At 36.5% G+C, this 21,872-nt stretch overlaps 1 protein-coding gene across 1 annotated transcript in view; it reads left to right on the top strand.

The window, feature by feature from the left end:
- The window catches only part of CDK13 (cyclin dependent kinase 13), a 115,266-nt gene that overhangs the window by 20,080 nt on the left and 73,314 nt on the right, over positions 1-21,872 (top strand). The window contains exons 3-6 of the mRNA XM_077781157.1: positions 4,288-4,947; positions 10,653-10,823; positions 12,440-12,579; positions 14,150-14,320. Coding sequence (XP_077637283.1) covers positions 4,288-4,947; positions 10,653-10,823; positions 12,440-12,579; positions 14,150-14,320 — 1,142 coding nt within the window. The remainder of the gene's footprint in view (positions 1-4,287; positions 4,948-10,652; positions 10,824-12,439; positions 12,580-14,149; positions 14,321-21,872) is intronic.

The raw sequence follows: 21,872 nt of genomic DNA, 5'->3' as shown, positions 1-21,872 counted from the left end.
TCTCGTATCGTAATCAGGTTGTATAATACATCCGTCACCACGTAGATTTCTTTTTCTTTTTTTTTGGTTAGAGCTCTTGGTTAATTTCAGTTATACAATGTTATCAACTATTTGTCATCATGTTACAAATTAGATCTCACACCTTATTAATCTTGTAACAAAGTTTTTATTATGTTGAGGTGTTTCAGCTATACTTTGTTTAATTTTTATGCAGAGATGTTGAATTTTGTCAAATGCTTTTTCTGCATCATCTACATGAGATGTTCATGTGATTTTTATCCTTCATTTTGTTGATGTGGTATGTCACATTTGTTGATTAGCATATGTTGGACCATCCTTGCATAGGAAGCATTTTTATATCTTTTTTGGGAGGGTAATCAGGTTTTTGAAATGGGTATACCTGCTATTAGCATGCAAAATAAGCAGGGTAGAAAAATGAAGCTAAAAAATGTTGAGACTAGTGGCTGATGTATCAGACACAACATGTATAGAACATTTGTATCATTTCAGAAAGTTCTTTTGGATAATAGTTATATATTTTATATAATGAGGAACTGGATATTATAATAGTAAAAGTTTTAAGAATCAGTGTTAGCTAATTATGCATCCTTCAGAAGACCTGGACTCTTGGAGAGAATGTTTGATATAGTTGAGTGAATCGTACACTATGCTTTTCCTCCAAGGAACGCTAACCTAATTAACAGTGAGCACTAACCAGTCGAGTTTCAGGATACCGAGTTTTTATTCTGATTCTGCTTTGTGTTGTATGAATTTGGAAACCTTAGGAACATAAAAAGTTCTCTTCTTAAAGAGATGCTATCATCTGTCAAAAACATTGAAAACAGACAAGAAACAGCTAATATGTACTCACTGCAGATTCTACAGTATAGAAATATTAGAGAAAACATTTTTAAAAAGAAGAAAAATCTTATTTTTAAAAGAAAGACTTGCTATCTACTGTCCATTTTGTTCTTTTGGTAAGATATAATAACATCATTGATCAAGAGATGCACTTTCTTACCCTCCTAACTGTTTGGAGTATTAGATCATTTGTAAAAATGACCTAAACTTGAATTTTGTGTTTCTATTTAATTTTAGGTTCCTAAACCATGTTTGTTTCAGACTGTAAATATATCATTGACATTTATTAGTAAATACGCACTGAGAGAATGCATGTTTACTAGGATATGAAAGTAAAAGGTTAAAGAACTTTTGGGGCACCTGGGTGGCTTCAGTCAGCTATGATTTTGGCTCAGGTCATGATCTCACCTTTTGTGAGATAGCGCCCCGTGTTGGGCTCTGTGCTCTGATAATCCCTGCTTGGGATTTTCTCTCTCTTTGCCCCTTTCCAGCTCGCTCTCATGCAGTCTCTCTCTCTCTCTCTCTCTCTCTCTCTCTCTCTCTCTCTCTCAAAATAAGTAAACAAACATTTCTTAGAAAGTTAAAAAATAAAATAAATTTTTGAAGAGAAATAGAATTAGGAATGGAGGGTATGGCTAGAAGAATTTAATTGATAGAGATAAAAAACTAAAAACCTCACTTCCAATATCCCTTTTATGTTTTACTTTTTCGTTTTATTTATTTTTGTGAGAGTGAGAGCACATGCGGTCAGGGAAGGGGCAGAGAGAGGGAGACAGCAGTGAGCTGGATCTGGGGCTCAAACTCCCAAATCTTGAGATCACGGCCTGAGTCCAAGTGGGATGCTCAACCAACTGAGCCACCGAGGCACCCCCCCAAAATATCCCTTTTAAAGACCAAAAGATTTTATGTCTTTGCTGATAACGCTTATTCAGATTGTATCCAGAAAAGAGTAGTTTAATAGGTTAGGGGAGTTCATTGTATTGGTGGTTTTTTTTTTGTTTGTTTGTTTCTGTTTTTGTTTTTACCTGATATCTTTGTCTCTCTTTTCTTAGATAAAACTTAGTGGTCTTAAATCTCTCAGTTAAATATAATTTATGTGTCTGTATGAAAATGATGATTAGAATCTTGCTAGTGTAGGAAAGTTAATTTGAGGAAAGTTCTGTACTGTTAATCTCTGATGAAAGGATAGTCTCTTTACTTTCTTATGCTATGTACCTTTCTGCTGCCCGAGAACCATACCATATCAGACTTGTTTTGAGGCCCAAGAGTCTGAAGGGAGAAGAAATTAAAAAATGTGACTGTTTCATATTATGACACTTTTTGTTCTTGTATTAAAGTTATCTAAGATATTTACCACTTTATATTTAACAAAATTCCTCATTTCCATGAATACTTGTAAGCTCATTGGTGATTTTAATGATTAGTATATATGAATATTTACTGATAAGGAAGTGTTAGATTTAAATGTTTTCTAAACCATGTTCCCATTAATCTAAAATAGTGTTACATGAATACTTTATATAAAATACTGGGTTTGTATGAAACACTAGCTAAGTGCCGAACACCAGTTGGCCCTCAGTATATTTTGAAATGTTTTTGAAAGATGAGGGAGAAATTTATTTTGTAGTTGAGTTTATCCTAAACCTAATCCTCATTTTGTTTTCATATTAGAATTGTAGAATGTTTCTGAATGTTTTCCTCCATACTTTACTACTATCAGGTACAATTTCTAGCCCTTCCTTTTCTCTCTGACCTATTTTAGTTATGGGTTGTTAGGAGGTTTTGTTTTGTTTTTTGCTTTATTTACTCTCTCCACATAATTTCTACAAAATTTCAGCAAGAGTTATCTCCTTCACAGTGTGTTAATTTATTGTGTTAACCTACCTACCTTACAGTCAGAAGGTCTGGGTTTAAGACCTGGCGTACGTGGTAGATCAGGCAGGGTTCTGAAGGAATCCAACTGAGATGGTGCCAGAGACTTTCATGAAGGATTGTGGAGATGGGGGTGGATTTAGGGAACCCACAAGAGATGTTTTTGTAGTTACACAGGGAAGCTTAAAGGGGCAAGGAAAATACAGTGTTTTTAGAGCCCAATGAGAGCTGTGGAGAAGGGTGGTAAGGGGACACAGCTTCTGTCAGAAAATGTGACCAAAAGGGAGGGTGCTGGGAAGAAATAATCCAGTCTTTCTCTGCCTTCTGATCTGCCAGTGGGAGACAGCACTGAAACCCAGAAGGTGCATTTGTTGACATTAGCCTCCCTCGGCACAGAGTTGGGTAGAAGAGTATTGGAGGAATAGGGTAGTGGCAGTAAGTAATAACCAGCACAACTACTGTTGAGGATGGGATTGATTTTAGGTAACTGTAAACTGTAGATACTTCGCTAGGATTGATGTGAGCATTAAAATGAGATGTGGCAGATATGTCAAGGTACTATCATAGTGCCTTTGTCTTGTACATAATTTGTTTTTAGTTTTGATTAAGATGAGGAGTTGAAAACTTCAGCTTCCTTTCACATGGTGCTGGGTGCTGGATATGTTTTATAGGAATTTTGGTTGTAACCATACTTTTAAATATATGATAGTTTTTGTATATTCCAGTAGTTTTTGAGGAGTGAATTGCAGTCATTATTAAGTAGTTTCCAAGATTTAGAGACTGCTTTTACTTATTGCCTAATGACAGGCACTGTCTTCTTCACTCTTGCTTTAGACAGAGCACTACGGACTTCAGAATTCTGAATTTTTGGGGTGAGGAAGCTTTTCAGATGTAGTGTGTAGACTCTGGTGAAAGGTTGGTCAGACTTCACCCTGCCACTGCTACCATTGGTGTACCCTTGTTGTGTGCTTTTATTTTTAAAGAAGGAGGATCCCAGAGGCCTCAGAAAGATAATTTTGTTTTTTAAAAAAAATTTTAGTGTATATATTGGGGGGGGGAGGGGCAGAGAGACAGAGATAGAATTTGAAGCAGGCTCCAGACTCTAGGCCTCGAGCTGTCAACACAGAGCCCGACACAGGGCTCGAACTCATAAACCGTGAGATCATGACCTGATGATGGATGCTCGACCGACTGAGCCACCCAAGCGCCGCTGTATTTCTCTTCTCTAAAGACAGCAGTGATGCTTCTTCACACTTCTAATCCTTAGAGTGTTTCTTCCACCAGAGATCTGCTTTCATCCAGTCTCACCTTTGAGCATTCAGAGGCTAGACCAAGACCAAGACAATCTATTTTCAGGAAAATTATAGCCACCAGATAATAATCTGCTTAAAAGCCTCTTCTGTCTTTTAAACCCCCCCCCACAAAAAATATATATTATGATTTTGAAATTAAATAAATTTCTATTTCATTTACCAGGCTTGAGTTAGTAGTTTTTGTAAATTTCAGACTGAACTTTTCTGAATTCCTGACTAAATCTTCATTATTTTCCACCAGACGTTCTGCCAAATCCCGAAGCAGAAGCCCATATTCCTCTAGGCATTCAAGATCTCGTAGCAGGCACAGATTGTCTCGATCCAGGAGCCGTCACTCTAGCATTTCTCCTAGCACACTAACTCTGAAGAGTAGCCTGGCAGCCGAGCTGAACAAGAATAAAAAAGCACGGGCTGCAGAGGCAGCAAGAGCTGCAGAAGCCGCGAAGGCTGCAGAAGCCGCGAAGGCTGCTGAGGCTGCTGCCAAAGCTGCCAAAGCCTCAAACACTTCGACACCCACAAAGGGGGGCGCAGAGACGGGCGCCGGTGCGTCCCAAACCAACCACGTGAAGGATGTGAAGAAACTGAAAACGGAACACGCCCCTTCTCCCTCGAGTGGTGGGACTTTAAAAAATGACAAGGCAAAAACAAAGCCACCTCTTCAGGTGACAAAGGTGGACAATAACTTGCTTGTAGATAAAGCCGCCAAGAAAGCAGTTGTAGTGGGGAAGGAGAGTAAGTCTGCTGCTACAAAGGAGGAACCAGTATCTCTTAAAGAGAAAACCAAACCACTTCCACCAAGTTTAGGAGCCAAGGAGAAGGAGCAGCATGTGGCTTTAGTGACCTCTACGCTACCACCATTACCTTTGCCTCCCATGCTGCCTGAAGATAAAGATACCGATAGGTAAGTGCAAAAGAGGCTTTGTCGCTAACAGTTTATTATTTTTAAATTTTTTTTTAATGTTTTTTTATTTTTGAGAGAGACAGAGAGTGGATGTGTGCAGCCAAAAGAATTGGGGGGAGGGGCCAAACAGAGTTGGGGGGAGACACAGAATCTGAAGCCGCTCCAGGCTCTGAGCTGTCAGCACAGAGGCCGACATGGGGTTTGAACTCCGGAACCGTGAGATCATGACCTGAGCCAAAGTTGGACGCTTAACTGACTGAGCCACATAGGATTCCCCTGTCACTAACGGTTTAAAGAAAGAAATGTAAGTTTGGAGTGAGAAATTACCTGAAATGCCCCCCTCCCCCAAAAGATTATAAAAAAATCATAAGTATATTATCTTTATTATGTATACTTTAAAATGAAGCACACTGCTTGTAAGATGACAAAATTACAGTTTATGCTAAGAATTCCAGGAAAAATTTGCTGTTGCTTTGGAATATAATGCACATTTCCACTTGAGTTTGGGAATTAGAAATGCCAGTACTGTATTTTCTTTGACTTAGTATTCCTTAAATGACAGTATCAGAAACGGGACATTTTATGAGAGACTCTGTCCTGGGTGATAATAAAGCAGATATATTGGTTATGTCTAGGTTTCTTCTGTGGCCTTATACATTTATCACTTTGGGTAGCTTTATGAATTTATTATTTTTTAGACTTTTCTTGACCCTTTTAATGTTTTGCAGTTGCAGATTCATTATGTATTACAGAAAACTCATAATATGATTATGCTTTCCTTTAACATATTTACACATTTCTTTTGTGAATACTGGGGGCATGACTTTTTTTATTTTGAGACGTTTTTGTAGAGGATGAAGATAACGAGTGTCTGTAAAGCAAATACAGTTCTAAGAATATTTCTGAAACATGCTAGGATAGAAGCATTATGCCATTGTGTAATACCTGTCTATTATGCCACTTAACCTTTTTCTTTTTTATGGAGACATTAGAGCTGTTTTTCCTGCATTTTCTGTTAAAAAGCAACTATATGAGCAGTTTTTCTAGCTGACATCTTTATAGAATTTGAAAACAAGTGGATGAGAATGCTGTGTGGGTGGATCTTTCAAGTGCTCACTTTGGTTGGCATTATGAACATTTCATAATTTAAAACCAAAATTCATAATTCCTGTGTTTCATGTCCACTGTAACATCTTTTTTCTACAATCAAAAATGTAGCCAAGAGATCTCATCTAATGTAATCAGGTATTCTCCAATTATACCACTCTAATTACGGTATTTACAGGTTTCACTGTTCTCTAGGAACACTGAAGGTTCATAAACAGAGTACAAATTTGTAATTTTGATGAGTCGTGGAATGGGCTCTCCCAGAGAGGCATGAATGCAGAACTGAGTCACTTCATTAGTGAGAAAATAACCCAGTTGCCAAGAATTCAGTAATTCTGGACCCATGAGACTGGTTGTTCTCTATTTTTTGTATATCCTTTGGAGGTAAATTTTTACTGGTGATAGTTTCAAGAATTCAAGATGCATGCATGTGAGTGCTTAGGGAGGGTATTCTTTGTGCATCCATTTTTAATGAGATGGTGGTATATGTCGTGCTTATCAAAAAGTTTTTTACCCATGTTCTTTTCTGTCTCTTCTGCTTTTCTGTTGGATCTCTGCTCTTCTTTCTTTGAATATGTTTGCACATTTCATGGATATAGAAGATTTTAAGGCCCCTGGCTGCTACTACTAACACGTGGTCACAGATCAATTCAGCACTAGTCAGTCACTCTTCTTTCGATGCTCCATTGTCCTTGGTCACTGGGAACTCCTTTAAGCTGATTTTCATGTCCTTTTGACATGACTTGTTTGGTTTTTGAGTACTTCCTTGCTTCCTAGCCAAATAATATCTTTTAGGCTCACTTTGAACTTTGCTTCTCTTCCAGACCTGAAATTTATTACTGTTGAAAAATCACAAGATAAACTATTAACTATATGCATTCATAGAATTGTTTTATTTTAAAGAAAATTAGGATTATATTATGCATAATACTCCTTGACTTGTTTTTTTCATGTAATGTTTTGGAGATCATTCTATGTTGATATATGGATAGGTTCACTATTCTTATCTGTAGTTATGGACAGATCATACTCTTACTAACTATTCTATTGATTAAGGTATACTTAGATTTATAATTATTATGTGCTATCAAACTCTTCTTGTATTAATATTTTATGTACATTTGAACAGTTTTTTTTATAGGATAGTTATAAAGTGAAAGTATACGTATTTAAAATCTGATAGAAGCTACCAAATTGTATCTTAATAAGACTGTGTACCAATTTACACAGTCTATAAAATATATGATTATCTAATTTTGCATTTTTCTGATTATTGAAATATCATGTTTCTAAATACTTCTTGACTATTTTTTTCCAGTGAACTGCTTGTTCATATCTTATGCTGGCTTTTCCTTAATACTGTTTTTCTTTTTCTGATTTGTAACTATTCCTTATGTTAAGGATCTTGTTTCAGAGTATTTTGCTTGTCTTTGACATTTATTTGTTCTGTTTTTGGCTATATGGATGTTTTCTATTTTTAAATATAGTCAGATCTATCATTTCTTCTTTTAAAACTTATGGGTTTATAAAGTTAAAAAAAACTTGACTCCGATCACACAGAAATTTGTTTTTGGTTATTAGATCAGGAAGAAAAATATGCTCCCCTATTACCCTGTAGGCGGACAGATCCAGTTTTCTAACATCATTTACTGAATAGTCCTATCTCACTGGTTGTGGTGCCATATATAAGAATTCTTACAGATATCTGTATTTCCAATTTCCCTTTTCTGTTAATGTGTTTTATTATTTCTTTGTCAGTATTTTTTGTTTGTTTGTTTTGACTTCTTTGGATGAATAGTATATTGCTTCTCAGACTCAAATACTGATTAGTGAATAGCTGTGCTATTTAGCCTCAGCTTTAATGCTATTGTTTATGAATTTTGGCCCAGTGTTGCTAGAGGTTTTGATTTTTTTTTAAAGAAGCCTGAAATCTGAATGTTTATGTAAATCTTCTCATTTAAAAATGTTGACAATTTAATTCATAGTTTTAAAAAAAAAACTTTGGGTAGACCATTATATACATACATACATGACTACATAAATATAAATATAAATACATATATATATACACATACGTGTGTGTGTGTGTGTGTGTGTATTCCCTGACTTCAGCCAACCTTGGGCTTCTAGTTTGGGATCTTTTATAAATTTTTTTTAATGTTTGTTTTAGAGAGAGAGAGAGAGAGAGAGAGAGAGAGAGAGAGAGAGAGAGGTGGGGGAGAGAGAGAGAAAGAGACACAGAATCTGTAGCAGACTCCAAGCTTTCAGTACAGAGATCATGACCTGAGCTGAACGAAGTAGGATGCTTAACCAATTTAGTCACCCAGGTGCCTCGAGTTTGGGATCTTTTAAAACAGGTTGGCCACAGGACAAGGCAAACCTCACTTCATTATTTTTTCTGAAAATTTTTGGCAGATTTTTGCCTTTATTCTTAGATTTTATAATCTGCTTGTCAAGTTATATTAAAATTTTTTTTTTCTTGTGTGGGACTCTAGTGAATGTAGTAGTTTAATCTAGAGAGTAATAGCTTTACAGCATTACAGTTTCCCATACAAAAACATTGTTTCTTTCCATTTATTCAGATCCAGTTTTATTTTCATCAGTCATATTCTTAAATTTTCTTCTATTGGCCTTGTATATTTCTTGTTAAGGCATTTTATTGTTTTTGTCGCTATAGTATATGGGAGCTTTTAAAAAACCACACATTTCCTATTTTGAAAAAAATCACACTTCCTAATAACACTTTGGTTTTTGCCAAGTATTCAATAAAAATAATGATGCTTTTAATTATATAGTATTATTCTTGGATATTTCATTTCCCTGAATTCTGGGAGTCTTGCTGAGTTCTGGGAGTCTTGCTGAATTTGGTAGTTCATATCGTAGTATATATGAATATAGACAGTCTTTTAATTTTAAGTTATAAGTAAAATTAAGATTTGTGTTTTTTCCTCTAAAAATGTTGATTTGAATCTTCAGACAAATGAGAATTTTTGACTGAAAACTACTTACAAATAAGAGACAACAGTTTTCTTCTCTTTCTTTCTTTCTTTTTTTAAGAGTACAGTTTTCTTGGGGCGCCTGGGTGGCTTAGTCGGTTAAGCGTCCGACTTTCGCTTAGGTCATGATCTCGCGGTTCGTGGGTTCGAGCCCCGTGTCGGGCTCTGTGCTGACTGCCAGCTCANGCACAGTTCAAGTAGCACTTTTTTTTTTTTTTTGAAAGAACCCTTACTGTTTTTCAATCCTGATTTAGCGACCCCTTAGCTGCATTACTGTAGGAGTCCATTTCTGTAGTACTTTATCTGGCTGCTTACTTGACTGTGTTCTCCAAAAGACTAAGTTCCTTTTGGAGAGGAGTTGTATCTTAATTTTTTTGTGTGTTTATTTTTTATTTATTTTTTTAATTTTTTAGTGTTTTATTTATTTCTAGGGGAGAGAGAGAGAGAGACAGCATGAGCAGGGGAGGGTCAGAGAGAGAGGGAGTCACAGACTGAAACAGGCTCCAGGCTCCGAGCTGGCAGTCAGCACAGAGCCCGACGCGGGGCTCGAACCCACGAACCGCGAGATCATGACCTAAGCGAAAGTCGGACGCTTAACCGACTAAGCCACCCAGGCACCTCTTGTGTGTTTATTTTTAAGAGGGAGAGAGACAGAGCGTGAGCAGGGGAGGGGCAAAGAGAAAGTGGGAGACAGAATCCGAAGCAGGCTCCAGGCCCTGAACTGTTGGCACAGAGCCTGACGCAGGGCCCGAACCCATGAACCGTGAGATGACCTGAGCTGAAGTCAGACACTTAATTGACTGAGCCACCCATGTGGCCCTGTGGTTATTTAAATGGGCAAAATAAATAATGCCACTTAGTGTTATTTATTTAATAAAAGACTTTTTCTTTTAAGTTTGTTTATTTTGGGAGAGAGGGCATGAGTAGGGCAGGGTTAAAGAAAGAAGGAAAGAAAGAATCCCAAGCAGGCTTCACACTGTCAGCACAGAGCCCTGTGCGGGGCTTGAACTCATGAACCGTGAGATCATGACATGAGCTGAAATCAAGATTTGGATGCTCAACCTACTGAGCTGCCCAGGTAGCCTGTAGTGTTATTTATTTCTTATAAAAACCTGTTTATGTCTCGCCAACAGAGTCAGGATGCTATCACAAAACTAATGAATTTTTCTGTGAAGCAGGATATTAATTTTTTTTTAGTCTTAATTTACAGTTTCATAGTAATTCTATATCATCTTTAAAATATACTATGTTTTGAACAGATTCAGATTTGCAGAAAAATAATAATTACACTACAGAGAGTCCCCATAGACCTTGTATTCAGTTTCTTCATTATTAACATCTTATGTTAGTATGGATTGTTTGTTTCAGTCAGTGAATGAATATGAATACATTGTTGTAACTAAATTCCATACTTTGTTCACATTTCCTTAGTTTTTATCTAATCATTTTTACCTCCAAATTTGGTATCTTGCGATTGAATAGTTTATTATTTTAGCTGGAAAGTAACTTAGTATTTTGCCATTGCTACTGAAGTATAAGACATGGCTGATTTTTATTTCTCACATAAATGTGTTTTATTTGTCTGACTTCTTTCTTTTTTAGCTTACGAGGAAATATTTCAGTAAAAGCGGTTAAAAAAGAAGTAGAGAAGAAACTACGATGTTTACTTGCTGATTTACCACTGCCCCCTGAGCTACCAGGAGGAGATGATCTCTCAAAGAGTCCAGAAGAAAAGAAAACAACAACACAGTTACATAGTAAAAGGAGGCCTAAGTATGTGCTTGCTTTCTACCTGCTCTTAAGTTGACCAGAAATGATTCTGGGTCCTCAAAAATCATAAAACACAAAATTAAGATTTAAAATAATAAAAAGTATATTTATTCTTTAAACTTAAATATATGAATAAATTCTACTAAAGTTTTGAAAAAAATTCAGAAATCCCTGCATACCTATTCAAAATGACTAATAAAACTAATTTTAATTTTCTCTTATGGTTTGTAATGTATTAATTTCTTGGGGTATTAATGTTAAAGATAATTTCTATAATTAAGATATTTAAATAACACAAAACACTGAAATTAGAGAACGTGGAAGTCAGCATTCAGTGAGCCCAAACAAAATTAGTAATGGGCAAGCTGCTGTGTTTTCCTTTGCTTTTTTGCTCCATTTGCTCCCATAACTAAATGCATTTTTCATTTTGTAAGAGGTGGAGTGGAAGAAGGTTTGAAATCTGTATCCTAAATTAGCTTCAAGTAAGTGCGTAGAGATCACTCTTTCCCTTGAAATGTGTTCATCAGTTAAGAACGGAGCATGTTGATTTCTTTTTTTACTTCTACTTAACCAACGGAAAGTGCGAGTAAGACTGAGTTAGATCTGATTTTAGAATTGCTGTTCAGGTATCTTGTGTGAGTATGAGGCAATTTTCTAGTATGGAGTAGAAAACTAAAAAACTTTTAAAATAGTCTTCCTGAGTATTGTAGCTTTATTCCTTTACTTGAATTTCTATTATGTACCAGAATATTGAAAGACTATAAAATTATGTATCTGTTTGAAGGATGTCAAATATTTGTCATATATTACACACACACACACACACACACACACACACACACAGTATGGATTCCTGAGAGTTGATTCCTGAGAGTTTTTACTCTTTTGGACTAAATATATTTCTAGTATTTCCATTTATTTTTAATTTTTTAATTTTTATTTTTTAATGTTTTATTTCCTTCTGAGAGAGAGAGAGAGACAGCGTGAGCAGGGGAAGGTCAGAGAGAGAGGGAGACATAGAATCTGAAACAGGCTCCAGGCTCTGAGCTAGCTGTCAGCACAGAGCCCGACACGGGGCTTGAACCCACGAATCAAGAGATCATGACCTGAGCTGAAGTTGGACGCTCAACCGACTGAGCCACCCAGGCGCCCTTAGTATTTACATTAAGATAATTTCATTTAGCTGTAAGTCTGAATTTGTTAGTAAGCTTTATAGTTAGAGTTTTGGCAATGTTCATTATCAAACTTGCTTTTCGGAAGCATATAAAAGTTCTATATATTTTGTATATGTATATATATATTGTATATATATAGAGAGATGATGAATGAAAAGGAAAACTTCCTAGAGATTGGTTAGAGAACTTTGACTTTTTGTATTAGTGTTGGTTTTATCCACTCATTGAAAAATTATATTTTATTAGTCTGGAAGTTCTTCATATAAGCTTTAGTTCTCTTTCTTAGTTTATTAGTCTATAGATGAAGAGTCAGTATGGAAGAATGATGCCTTGACTTTCATGATAATTTATAATACCATTTGGGAGAGGGTGGATATTAAATATTAAACAGTTTATTCAGCTTGCTTGATTGTATATAAAAACTTAAGGAACTATATTTGATAGAATATGTGGGCCTCGCTATGGTGAAATCAAAGAAAAAGATATTGACTGGGGAAAACGCTGTGTGGATAAATTTGACATCATCGGAATTATTGGAGAAGGTACCTATGGACAAGTTTACAAGGCCAGGGATAAAGACACTGGTAAGTATGCAAAATACTGTGGCTCTTTGGATCTATTGCATGTANTTGTTTTTTTTTTTTTTTTTTTAGTATTTGTGACATGTAGTATGGTGGGATTTAGAGTTCTTTAATTGGGAATAAATGCTTACATTGTTAGTAATCGGGGGAAAAAAGTATCTTGACCTTAATTTGCCTTATTTAGTAGTAAACTTTGTTGTATTAAGCCTTATGCAACACTTTCTCTTTTAGCAAAATATTTTTTCTGTCAAAGTTACCCTTTGTGTAGAGGCCAGATTTGGCAGCTTAATCTTTTAGAACATAATCAGGAACCTTCGAGAAAGGTTTAAAAGGTCTTGCAGCCAGTAAATGGTAACTGTGCAGAGGCTACATATTTTACTAAATAACGTATAGAGCCAGTGTTTCATCTTTACTTACAATTCCGTGTTGAAACAAACCAATAGATTAAAATAGCATAGCTGTTTGAAGCGATCTGGAATACGGAAGACTAGGGTACCTTATGCTTGGAAACTCTGGAAGGCAGTTACACCATAGAGTAATAATATTTATAATGGTGATTCTGCATTTTCAAAAAGATTAAATTATAGCTTTTAAAAGCTGTTTAATAAAGAATCATACTACATTTTAGACTTCCATCAAAATCAAATAAGTTTTAATGATTAAAAGGATAAATATCCTTCTTTTGGAAAATTTGTAAGTACAGAATTCCTTTTTTCTGCAAAGAAGCAGAATGAACAAACCTTTATTATAGTGAATTTTTTCTTATAATAGGGTTTGTGTGTATGTTCTATTTAATAGTTAGATCTTACCTGACACAGTCGTCACTCATATCTGAATTACGAAGCCATTAAGCGTAGTGGGAAGAGCACATACTTTTGAGATAGATAAGCCGGATTTTGAATCCCTGTCTCACTGCTGGGTAATGGGGCAGCTTTGAACCAGTTAATACGCCTGAGCACATTTTCTCACCTGTACCTGACAAGTTTTATGCTTGTATAAGCATTTTGTATAAATTTAACCTCCTCTCTACTTCTTTTTTTTTTTTTTTTCCCTTAATGGAGAGAGAGCATGGGCAGGGGAGGGGCATAGGGAAAAGGAGAATCTTAAGCAGGCTCCGTGCTCAGCATGGAACCAAAAGCAGAACTCGATCTCAAACGCATGAGATCATGACCTGAGGTGGAATCAAGTTGGACAGTTAACCGATTGAGCCGCTCAACCATTCCATCCCCTGCTTCACTTGTTGAAAATTGTAGTGTAATGCATCTGCTGTTCGTCATCTTTTTTTGTTTTTGTTTTTTTTTTTTCATTTAATATATCTTGCAGAGCATACAGTAACAATACTTAGGGACCTATCCCATCCTTTTTAACAGTTATATAGTATTCCACAGTTTGCATAATTTAATTAGAGACTTAGTTTCTTGAACTGTGAACATTATCAGTTGGTACTTTGAAAGCTAAAATATATTTTGTGAGTGGTAAGAGGTAGGAACAGAAATTTTGAATTAAAATAAAATTAAGAAAACTGTCACTTGGTTTTGTCAGTTGCTAACTTCGTTTTATTTAACTTTTATAGGAGAAATGGTAGCCTTAAAGAAAGTACGTCTAGATAACGAAAAGGAAGGCTTTCCAATTACAGCAATTCGAGAAATTAAAATTCTCCGGCAGCTTACCCATCAGAGTATTATCAATATGAAGGAAATAGTGACTGATAAAGAAGATGCTTTGGACTTTAAGAAGGATAAAGGTATGAGTGCATATTTACATACCCAGTTCTGCATTTGCATGATGTTGCTAACTTGCAGATTTTGTCATAGGTATTGACCAGTTGAGTAATAACTAGGTACATAAAACTATTGGATTAATGTCATACTCTTTTTTTAAATGTAGTTGAGTTGAAGAATTATTTATTTACTTTAGTGATTTTTGAGTCCCCTAAGTAAACAAAAGAGCATACTTACCAGTATTACACATGTTCAGTAGTAGTAGTAGCAGCAGCAGCAGCAGCAGTAGTAGTAGTAGTTGTTTTTTTGAGCATCAGTTTTTTGAGCATCAGTGTATAATTTTTAGTCTTCACTTTTTTAGTTATTGAGAAATAGTTTATAGTAGTATGGAATATGTATTTATCTTACAGTTTTTAAATGCTTTAATGCCTTAACATATAAGAAAACTTTATGGTAGGCATTTATATTATTTCTGAAGGTGGGGAGACAAAAATTTTACCTGAAATTGCCTTTAATGAATTATAGTGGTATATGCTTGACACTTAGCAGAAAAGCTAAAAAGAAATTAGCGTGCTCTTTAAAGTAGTTATCATAAGGCATATGGTAGGTGAAAGTCTCTACTTCCAGTAGGTTTTAGGATCTTCAAGGTGAGATTTTCAAACCAAAGTTGACTCCTGTCACCTATAGTTTTTAAAGAGCAGAATTCTTTTTCAAATTAAATCTAACATAGATTAAAATAGGTATGTTCTGATTGAACATGATACTTACCCCCCTCCCATCCCCAACTACACACACATACGCACGGAATCTTACTTTTCTGGGGAACAGTATAAAAATGATTGACTTCATACTTAGCAATTATTTTGTAGAAAGGAACTACTTCTAAAAGTATTCTGTATGCACTGTGTGGAAAATTAGAATCATCTTTTTTTAAAAAAATTAAAAAAAATTTTTTGATTATTGTTGAGAGAGACATACAAAGTGTGAGCAGGGGAGGGGCAGAGAGAGAGGGAGACACAGAATCTGCAGCAGGCTCCAGGCTCTGAGCTGTCAGCACAGAGCCCGACACGGGCCTCAAACACAACGAACTGTGAGATCACGACCTGAGCCGAAGTCGGACGCTTAACCGACTGAGCCACCCAGGCACTCCAGAATCATCTTTTTAATTTATATTACTTTCATTAGTTTTTATCCATAATAACAATACCTTAGCTTGATGTTTAGTCCAGTTTATATTTTTCATCATTTCTTACTGTGTAGTAGAAAGGGATACTGGTTTGAATTGTGTTAGAGTGTCTGGGATTTGTGACTTTGCTTATGAGCAGTGCAGCCTTATTATTAGCAAGGTCTTTAGCCCTTCTGAGCCCTTGTGGCCTCTTCATCCATTAAAGGGAAACATTATTTCTCTTACTGTGTAGTGAGGAGTAAATTAAGATCTTATACGTGAGGTTTGTGTGTGTTTTTTATTAACAGCATACTATAGCCAAATTAATGTTGTTCTTCCTCCAACATACCCTGAACCTCCTGCTGCTTTTATTTGTGGGATCACATCCCTGCCTATTTCTTTAACCCCATCTCTGCCATTTTTCTGATTGCCTACCAACTTCAGTCATTTAGTGCCGATGCACATCTCTGCCTTAAAGTCTTTACATCTGCTGCTTCCTTGGGCTTAAACACTTCTACCCTCAACACACACATGCATGCACGTATGCATACATATGTGCAGTCACAATTTGAAAGGCTGATTTCTCATCCTCTGAGTTACAGACTGAATGTTACTTTATTCATCAGTGAGGCCTAACTGGACCACTTTCCACTGAATGGAGACGCAGCAATCTAAAAGCCTTAGATTTTTTTTCATCATAACTTTTTCCAGAATAACTATACTCACTTGTTATTTACTTGTATGTCTACATGAGAATGGGAACCGCACCCATTTTAGTCATTATTATAACCCTTACCTAGCTCAGTGACTAGGCCATTGAAGGTACCGAGTAACTAATTGCTGGATTGGTAAATAACCTCTGTGTACTATATCCTCTCTATACTTTAATACTTTTTAGAAGAATACTGTAAAGTAGTCAGAATTTTCCTTGTATCATATTTATGGTCCTAATTTATTTTCCTTATTGGTTTATAAATTCCCTGAGTCCTTTGGTTTTTGCTTTGTGTTTTCTCCCCACAATATCTATCACTATATTTTACAAACCATAGATTTTCTTCTATATGTTTCTTCGTCTTTCCCCCCACCATAATCCTATTTGCTGGAATCATGATAAATAAGAAGGTATTTTACTATGGAGAAGTTACATTTAGATGTCAGATATTAGTTGAATATACTATAATATGTCAAGGAGTATAGAATTTAAAACAAAATCTTCTTTCAAAATTATTGAGATAAAATTGACATAGCATTATATTAGTTTTAGCAACATAATGATTTGGTATCACATATATTGTGAAATGAGCACCACGATAAATCCAGTTAACATGCATCACTACANTTCTTTTTTTTTAATTTTTTTTTTTTTTTTTTTTTGATGAGAACTTATTTTTTAGAGAGGAGAGAGAGAGAGTGCACAAGCTCAAGTGAGCATGAGTTGGGGAGGGGCATAGGGAGAAGGGAGAGATAGACTCTTAAGCAGGCTCCATGCACAGTGTGGAGCCCAGTATAGGGGATGATCTCAACCATGAGACCACTATCTGAGCCAAAATCAAGAGTTGGATGCTTAACCGACAGAGCCACCCAGATGCCCTGTGATGAGAACTTTTAAGATCTTTTCTCAGTATTATTAAGCATAGTCACCATACTGTGTGTTACATCCTCATGTACACAATTACTTATTTTGTAATTGGAAATCTATATCTTTTGACCCCCCTTCACCCATTTTGCCCACCTCTTGTACCCTGCCTCTGGCAACCACCAATCTGTTTGTTCGTTCTTTCCTTCCTTTCCTTCCTTTCCTTCCTTTCCTTCTTTCTCTCTTTCTCTCCTCTCCTTCTCTCCTTCTCTCCTTCTCTCTCTCTCTCTCTCTTTCTTTCTCTCTCTCTCTCTCTTTCTTTCTTTCCTTCCTTCTTTCTTTCTTTCTTTCTTTCTTTCTTTCTTTCTTTCTTTCTTTCTTTCTTTCTTTCTTTCTTTCTTTCTTTCTTTCTTTCTTTTTCTTTCTTTCAGACAGTGTGAGCAGTGGAAGGTCAGAGACAGAGGGAGATACAGAATCTGAAACAGGCTCCAGGCTCTGAGCTGTCAGCACAGAGCCTGACGCAGGGGTCGAACCCACGAACTGTGAGATCATGATCTGAACCGAAGTCAGAAGCTTAAACGACTGAGCCACCCAGGCGCCCCCCCTCCCCCCCAGTCTGTTCTTTAGATTATCTATGAGTTTGGGGGGGAGTTTTTGTTCCTGTTTTTGTTTTAAATTTCACATACAAGTGAGAGCATATGATTATTTGTCTTTTTCTGTTTGACTTGAGGCCACAAAGCCCTCAGGGTCTATCCACATTGTTGCAAATGGTAAGATTTCCTTCTCTTTTATAGCTGAATAATATTCTACCATATATTTATGCTACATTTCATTTATTCAGTTATCTTTTGACAGACACTTAGGTTGTTTCCATGTCTTGGTTGTTGTAAGTAATGCTTTAGTGAACATGGAGGTGCATGCATCTTTTTGAGTTAGATTTTTATTTCTTTTGGATAAATAACCTGAGTTTTTGAGGCACTTCTATACTGTTTTTCTTAATGGCTGTGCCATTTTACATTCCCACCAAGAGTGGGTGAGGGTGCCCTGTTCTCTCCATCCTCACCAGCACTTGTTTATGTCTTGTCTTTTTGGTAACAGCTATTCTAATAGGTGTGAAGTGATATGTAATCCTTTTCCAGTGAATCTATTAAGTTTGGTTTGTTTTATTTCAGAATGTGAGAGCAGGGGAGAGGGGCAGAGGAAGGGGGAGAGAGAGAGAGAGAGAAAGAGAATCTTAAGTAGATTCCACACCCAGAGCAGAGCCCAATGCAGGGCTCAGTCCCACAACCCTAGGATCATGACTCAAGCCAAAATTAAGAGTTGGCTGCTCGACTGACGGAACCAGCCAGGTGCCCCATGAATCTATTAATTCTGATGGGAAACATGATGAGGCAGCTGATTTGGTGGAAAGGGAACTAGATTTGAAGTCTTTGGGTTCTAATCCTGGTCATGCTAGGTCTGTGCCATTATACCAGTTGTGATTGCTGTTCTGGAGCAGAAAGACAGTGTGGGAATTTTGATTTAATATTTTATATAAGAATTGATAAAAGTAAAACCAAATACAGCAATTTAAATTTGAAAATTATAAACACAATAATCAAGTAAAATTGCTAACATAAAAATACAAACATTTGTGGGGCGCCTGAGTGGCTCAGTTGGTTGAGTGTTGGACTTCTGGTTTTAGCTCAGATCATGATGCCACGGTTGTGAGATCAATCCCCAAGTTGGGCTCCACTCTGAGGAGCTTAAGATTCTCTTTTCTCGGGGTGCCTGGGTGGTTCAGTAGATGAAGCCTTTGACTCTTGACTTTGGCTCAGGTCATGATCTCATGGTTCATGAGTTCCAGCCTTGTGTTGGTCTGTGTGCTGAGGGCACAGATCCTACATGGGATTCATCCCCTCCCTCCCTCTCTCTCTCTCTCTCTCTCTCTCTCTCTCTCTCTCCCCCTCCCCCCCTCCCCTTTCTCTTCCCCCACCATTGGTTCTTTCTCTCTCTCTCCCTCTGTTCCTCTCCCCTACTCGTGTGTGCTCTCTCTAAAAAACAAATGTGAAGTGCCTGGGCGGCTGAGTTGGTTAAGTGTCCAACTCTTTTTGCTCCGGTTATGATCTCACAGGTTTTGAGTTCGAGCCCTGGATCAGGCTCTGTGCTGGCAGCATGGAGCCTGCTTGGGATTCTCTCTCTCTCNTACATATAAACAAAATAAAACTATATAGTATAAATATATTGTAATAAATAATATAAATAAAATCAGTAAATATAAGTAAAAAACAAATATATACACGTATATATGTAAACATTTGCATTATTATAACAGAAGCCATAGCACAAAGCACATAATACATAGCACCATAAAAGAACTTTTACAGTCTTGGCTCTACTTCCTTAAGAAAACAGGGTTAAGTGGTTTCCATAAGTCATAGGTGGGTTTTCGTGCAAAATCTTAGAGATGCTGAATGAGCTTTTTCTTCTTTTTTTTAAATTTTTTTAATGTTTTATTTATTTCTAGGAGAGAGAGAGAGACAGCGTGAGCAGGGGAGGGTCAGAGAAAGAGGGGGTCACAGACTGAAACAGGCTCCAGGCTCTGAGCTGGCAGTCAGCACAGGGCCCGATGCGGGGCTCGAACCCACGAACTGCGAGATCATGACCTAAGCGAAAGTCGGACGCTTAACCAACTAAGCCACCCAGGTGCCCCTGAATGAGCTTTTTCTGAAATAATCTTGGGGAATGGAGAGAGGCTAAGCTAATTCTAAATTTTTTTCCTAGTTTTCTTTTTCTTCAGGCAGTCCCGTCTTTTTAATAACTGAAGGGAATCTTTGAAGCTTTCTGTGTGTTTTTCAATCTTTTTATTGTAATAAAATAATAAGGGTAGTTTTTGCTACAAAGAAAATATTTCTGGTACTTCTAGATTAGTAGTTTCAAGTACGGAAGGAGAGTGGGATGTATTACTTGCATTGATTTCAGTACTCTGGTGTTCATATTTCTCTGTTCATCAAATTTTTGAACTAAAGAATGAACTGTTTTGCAATAGAAGTTTTGCTTTTTTTTCTTGCTCCCACCAAGGATTATGCATTTATGGAAAGATACTTTCTGAATGTAATAATATTCAATTAAAAAAATTTAAAGCAGTTTATAACTCTCTGGGCAGAGAAGACTTTGTTTTGCATTTATATGCACGATAAAATAAAAACTACGGTCTTTGATCTCCATTTCAAGATGTAAATATTATGCATTCAGGTTAAAAAAAAAAAAAAACCCAAACACTGAAATAATAGTATCATTCCAACAAAATAGTATTTTGATACTTAAAATTAACATGATATGCTGGACAACCGAAAGTCATAATTATAATTACTATATTCAATTTAAGCTTTAATAGTTTCAGTATTAGTACTTGTTTAACGATGGAAGTTGTGTAATCTTTTAATTTGGAATTTTCTTTAAAGTCAGGAGAACAGTATTCTGTAGTAAATGGTTGTGACAAAGTGTCACTGCATGGTTGAGGGAAAAAGTCTCATCTGTCACTGCGATGATCTCTGATTTCACATGGTGCTCCCTGCACTTGTATTGCAAGTTAGACACTGGAGCCCGATTTCCTTCGGCTTTAGTGACTTTGTACATAAAACTTTTATTCACTGCTGATTGTTCCCTTAAACAGATTAATACAAATTGAATTACTAGGTCAGAGGATTTGTATTTTGAAATTTGACACATACTATCAAGTTGTTTTTTAGAAAGGTTGTATCAGTTTATAAAGCAGGACCAGAACAGACGAGGAAAAGAAGGTAACTGCCTCAACCTGATGAAGGGCATCGTTGAAAAACAAGGACGTCTGCTCTCACCACTTTTATTCAGGCAGTTAGGCAAGGAAATTAAATAAAAGAGGAAGAAATAACACTGTCTCTAATGCGTGTCATGTGCGTGTGTGTGTGTGTGTTTACACATATTCTCTCCTCATAGAGAATCCTATAGAATCCACTAAAAAACTTGAGAGCGAATAAATGAGTTCATCAATGTGACAGAATACAAGATCAATACACAAAAATCTGTTGTATTTCTGTATACTAACAATGAACAATCCAAAGTGAAATTAAGAAAACAGTTTCATTGTAATAACCCTAAAAGGAAGGAAATATCTAGGAATAAATCAACAAAAAAAATGTAAGGTCTTATACACTGAGAACTATAAAACATCATTGAAAAAAATTAAATAAGACCTAAATAAATTGAAAGACATTCCCTGTACATGGATTCATTGACTTAATATTACTAAGATGACACATTGATTTTTATATTCACTGCAGTCTCTATCCTGGCTGGGTTCTTTTCAGCAACTGACAAGCTGCTTTTAAAGTACATATGGAGGGGCTACTGGGTGACTCAGTCAGTTGAGCATCTGCCTCTTGGTTTCGACTCAGGTCATAATCCCAGGGTTGTGAGATTGAGCCTGGCATCAGACTCTGTGCTGAGCATGGAGTCTGCTTCAGAATCGATCTGTCTCCCTTTCTCTCTCTCTCTGCTCCTCTACCCCGCTCACATTCTCTAAATAAATAAATAAATAAATAAAGTACATATGGAAATTCAAGAGAAGTAAAACAATAAAAAAATATCTTTAAACAGAAGAACTGGGGCGCCTGGGTGGCTCAGTTGGTTAAACGTCCATCTTCAGCTCAGGTCATGCATGATCTTGTGGTTCAAGAGTTCAAGCCCTGTGTCAGGCTGTACACTGACAGCTCAGATCCTGGAGCCTGCTTCAGATTCTGGGTCTCCCTATTACACTCTGTCCCTCCCCCACTCATGCATGCGTGTGCATGTGTGCGTGCTTGCACATACTCTC

Source organism: Crocuta crocuta, unplaced genomic scaffold (genome assembly GCF_008692635.1).
Source record: "Crocuta crocuta isolate KB4526 unplaced genomic scaffold, BGI_CrCroc_1.0 scaffold108, whole genome shotgun sequence".
In the NCBI taxonomy this organism is placed as follows: domain Eukaryota; kingdom Metazoa; phylum Chordata; class Mammalia; order Carnivora; family Hyaenidae; genus Crocuta; species Crocuta crocuta.
The sequence above is the reverse complement of the archived record's forward strand: the minus strand, read 5'-3'. Positions and strand labels throughout refer to the sequence as shown.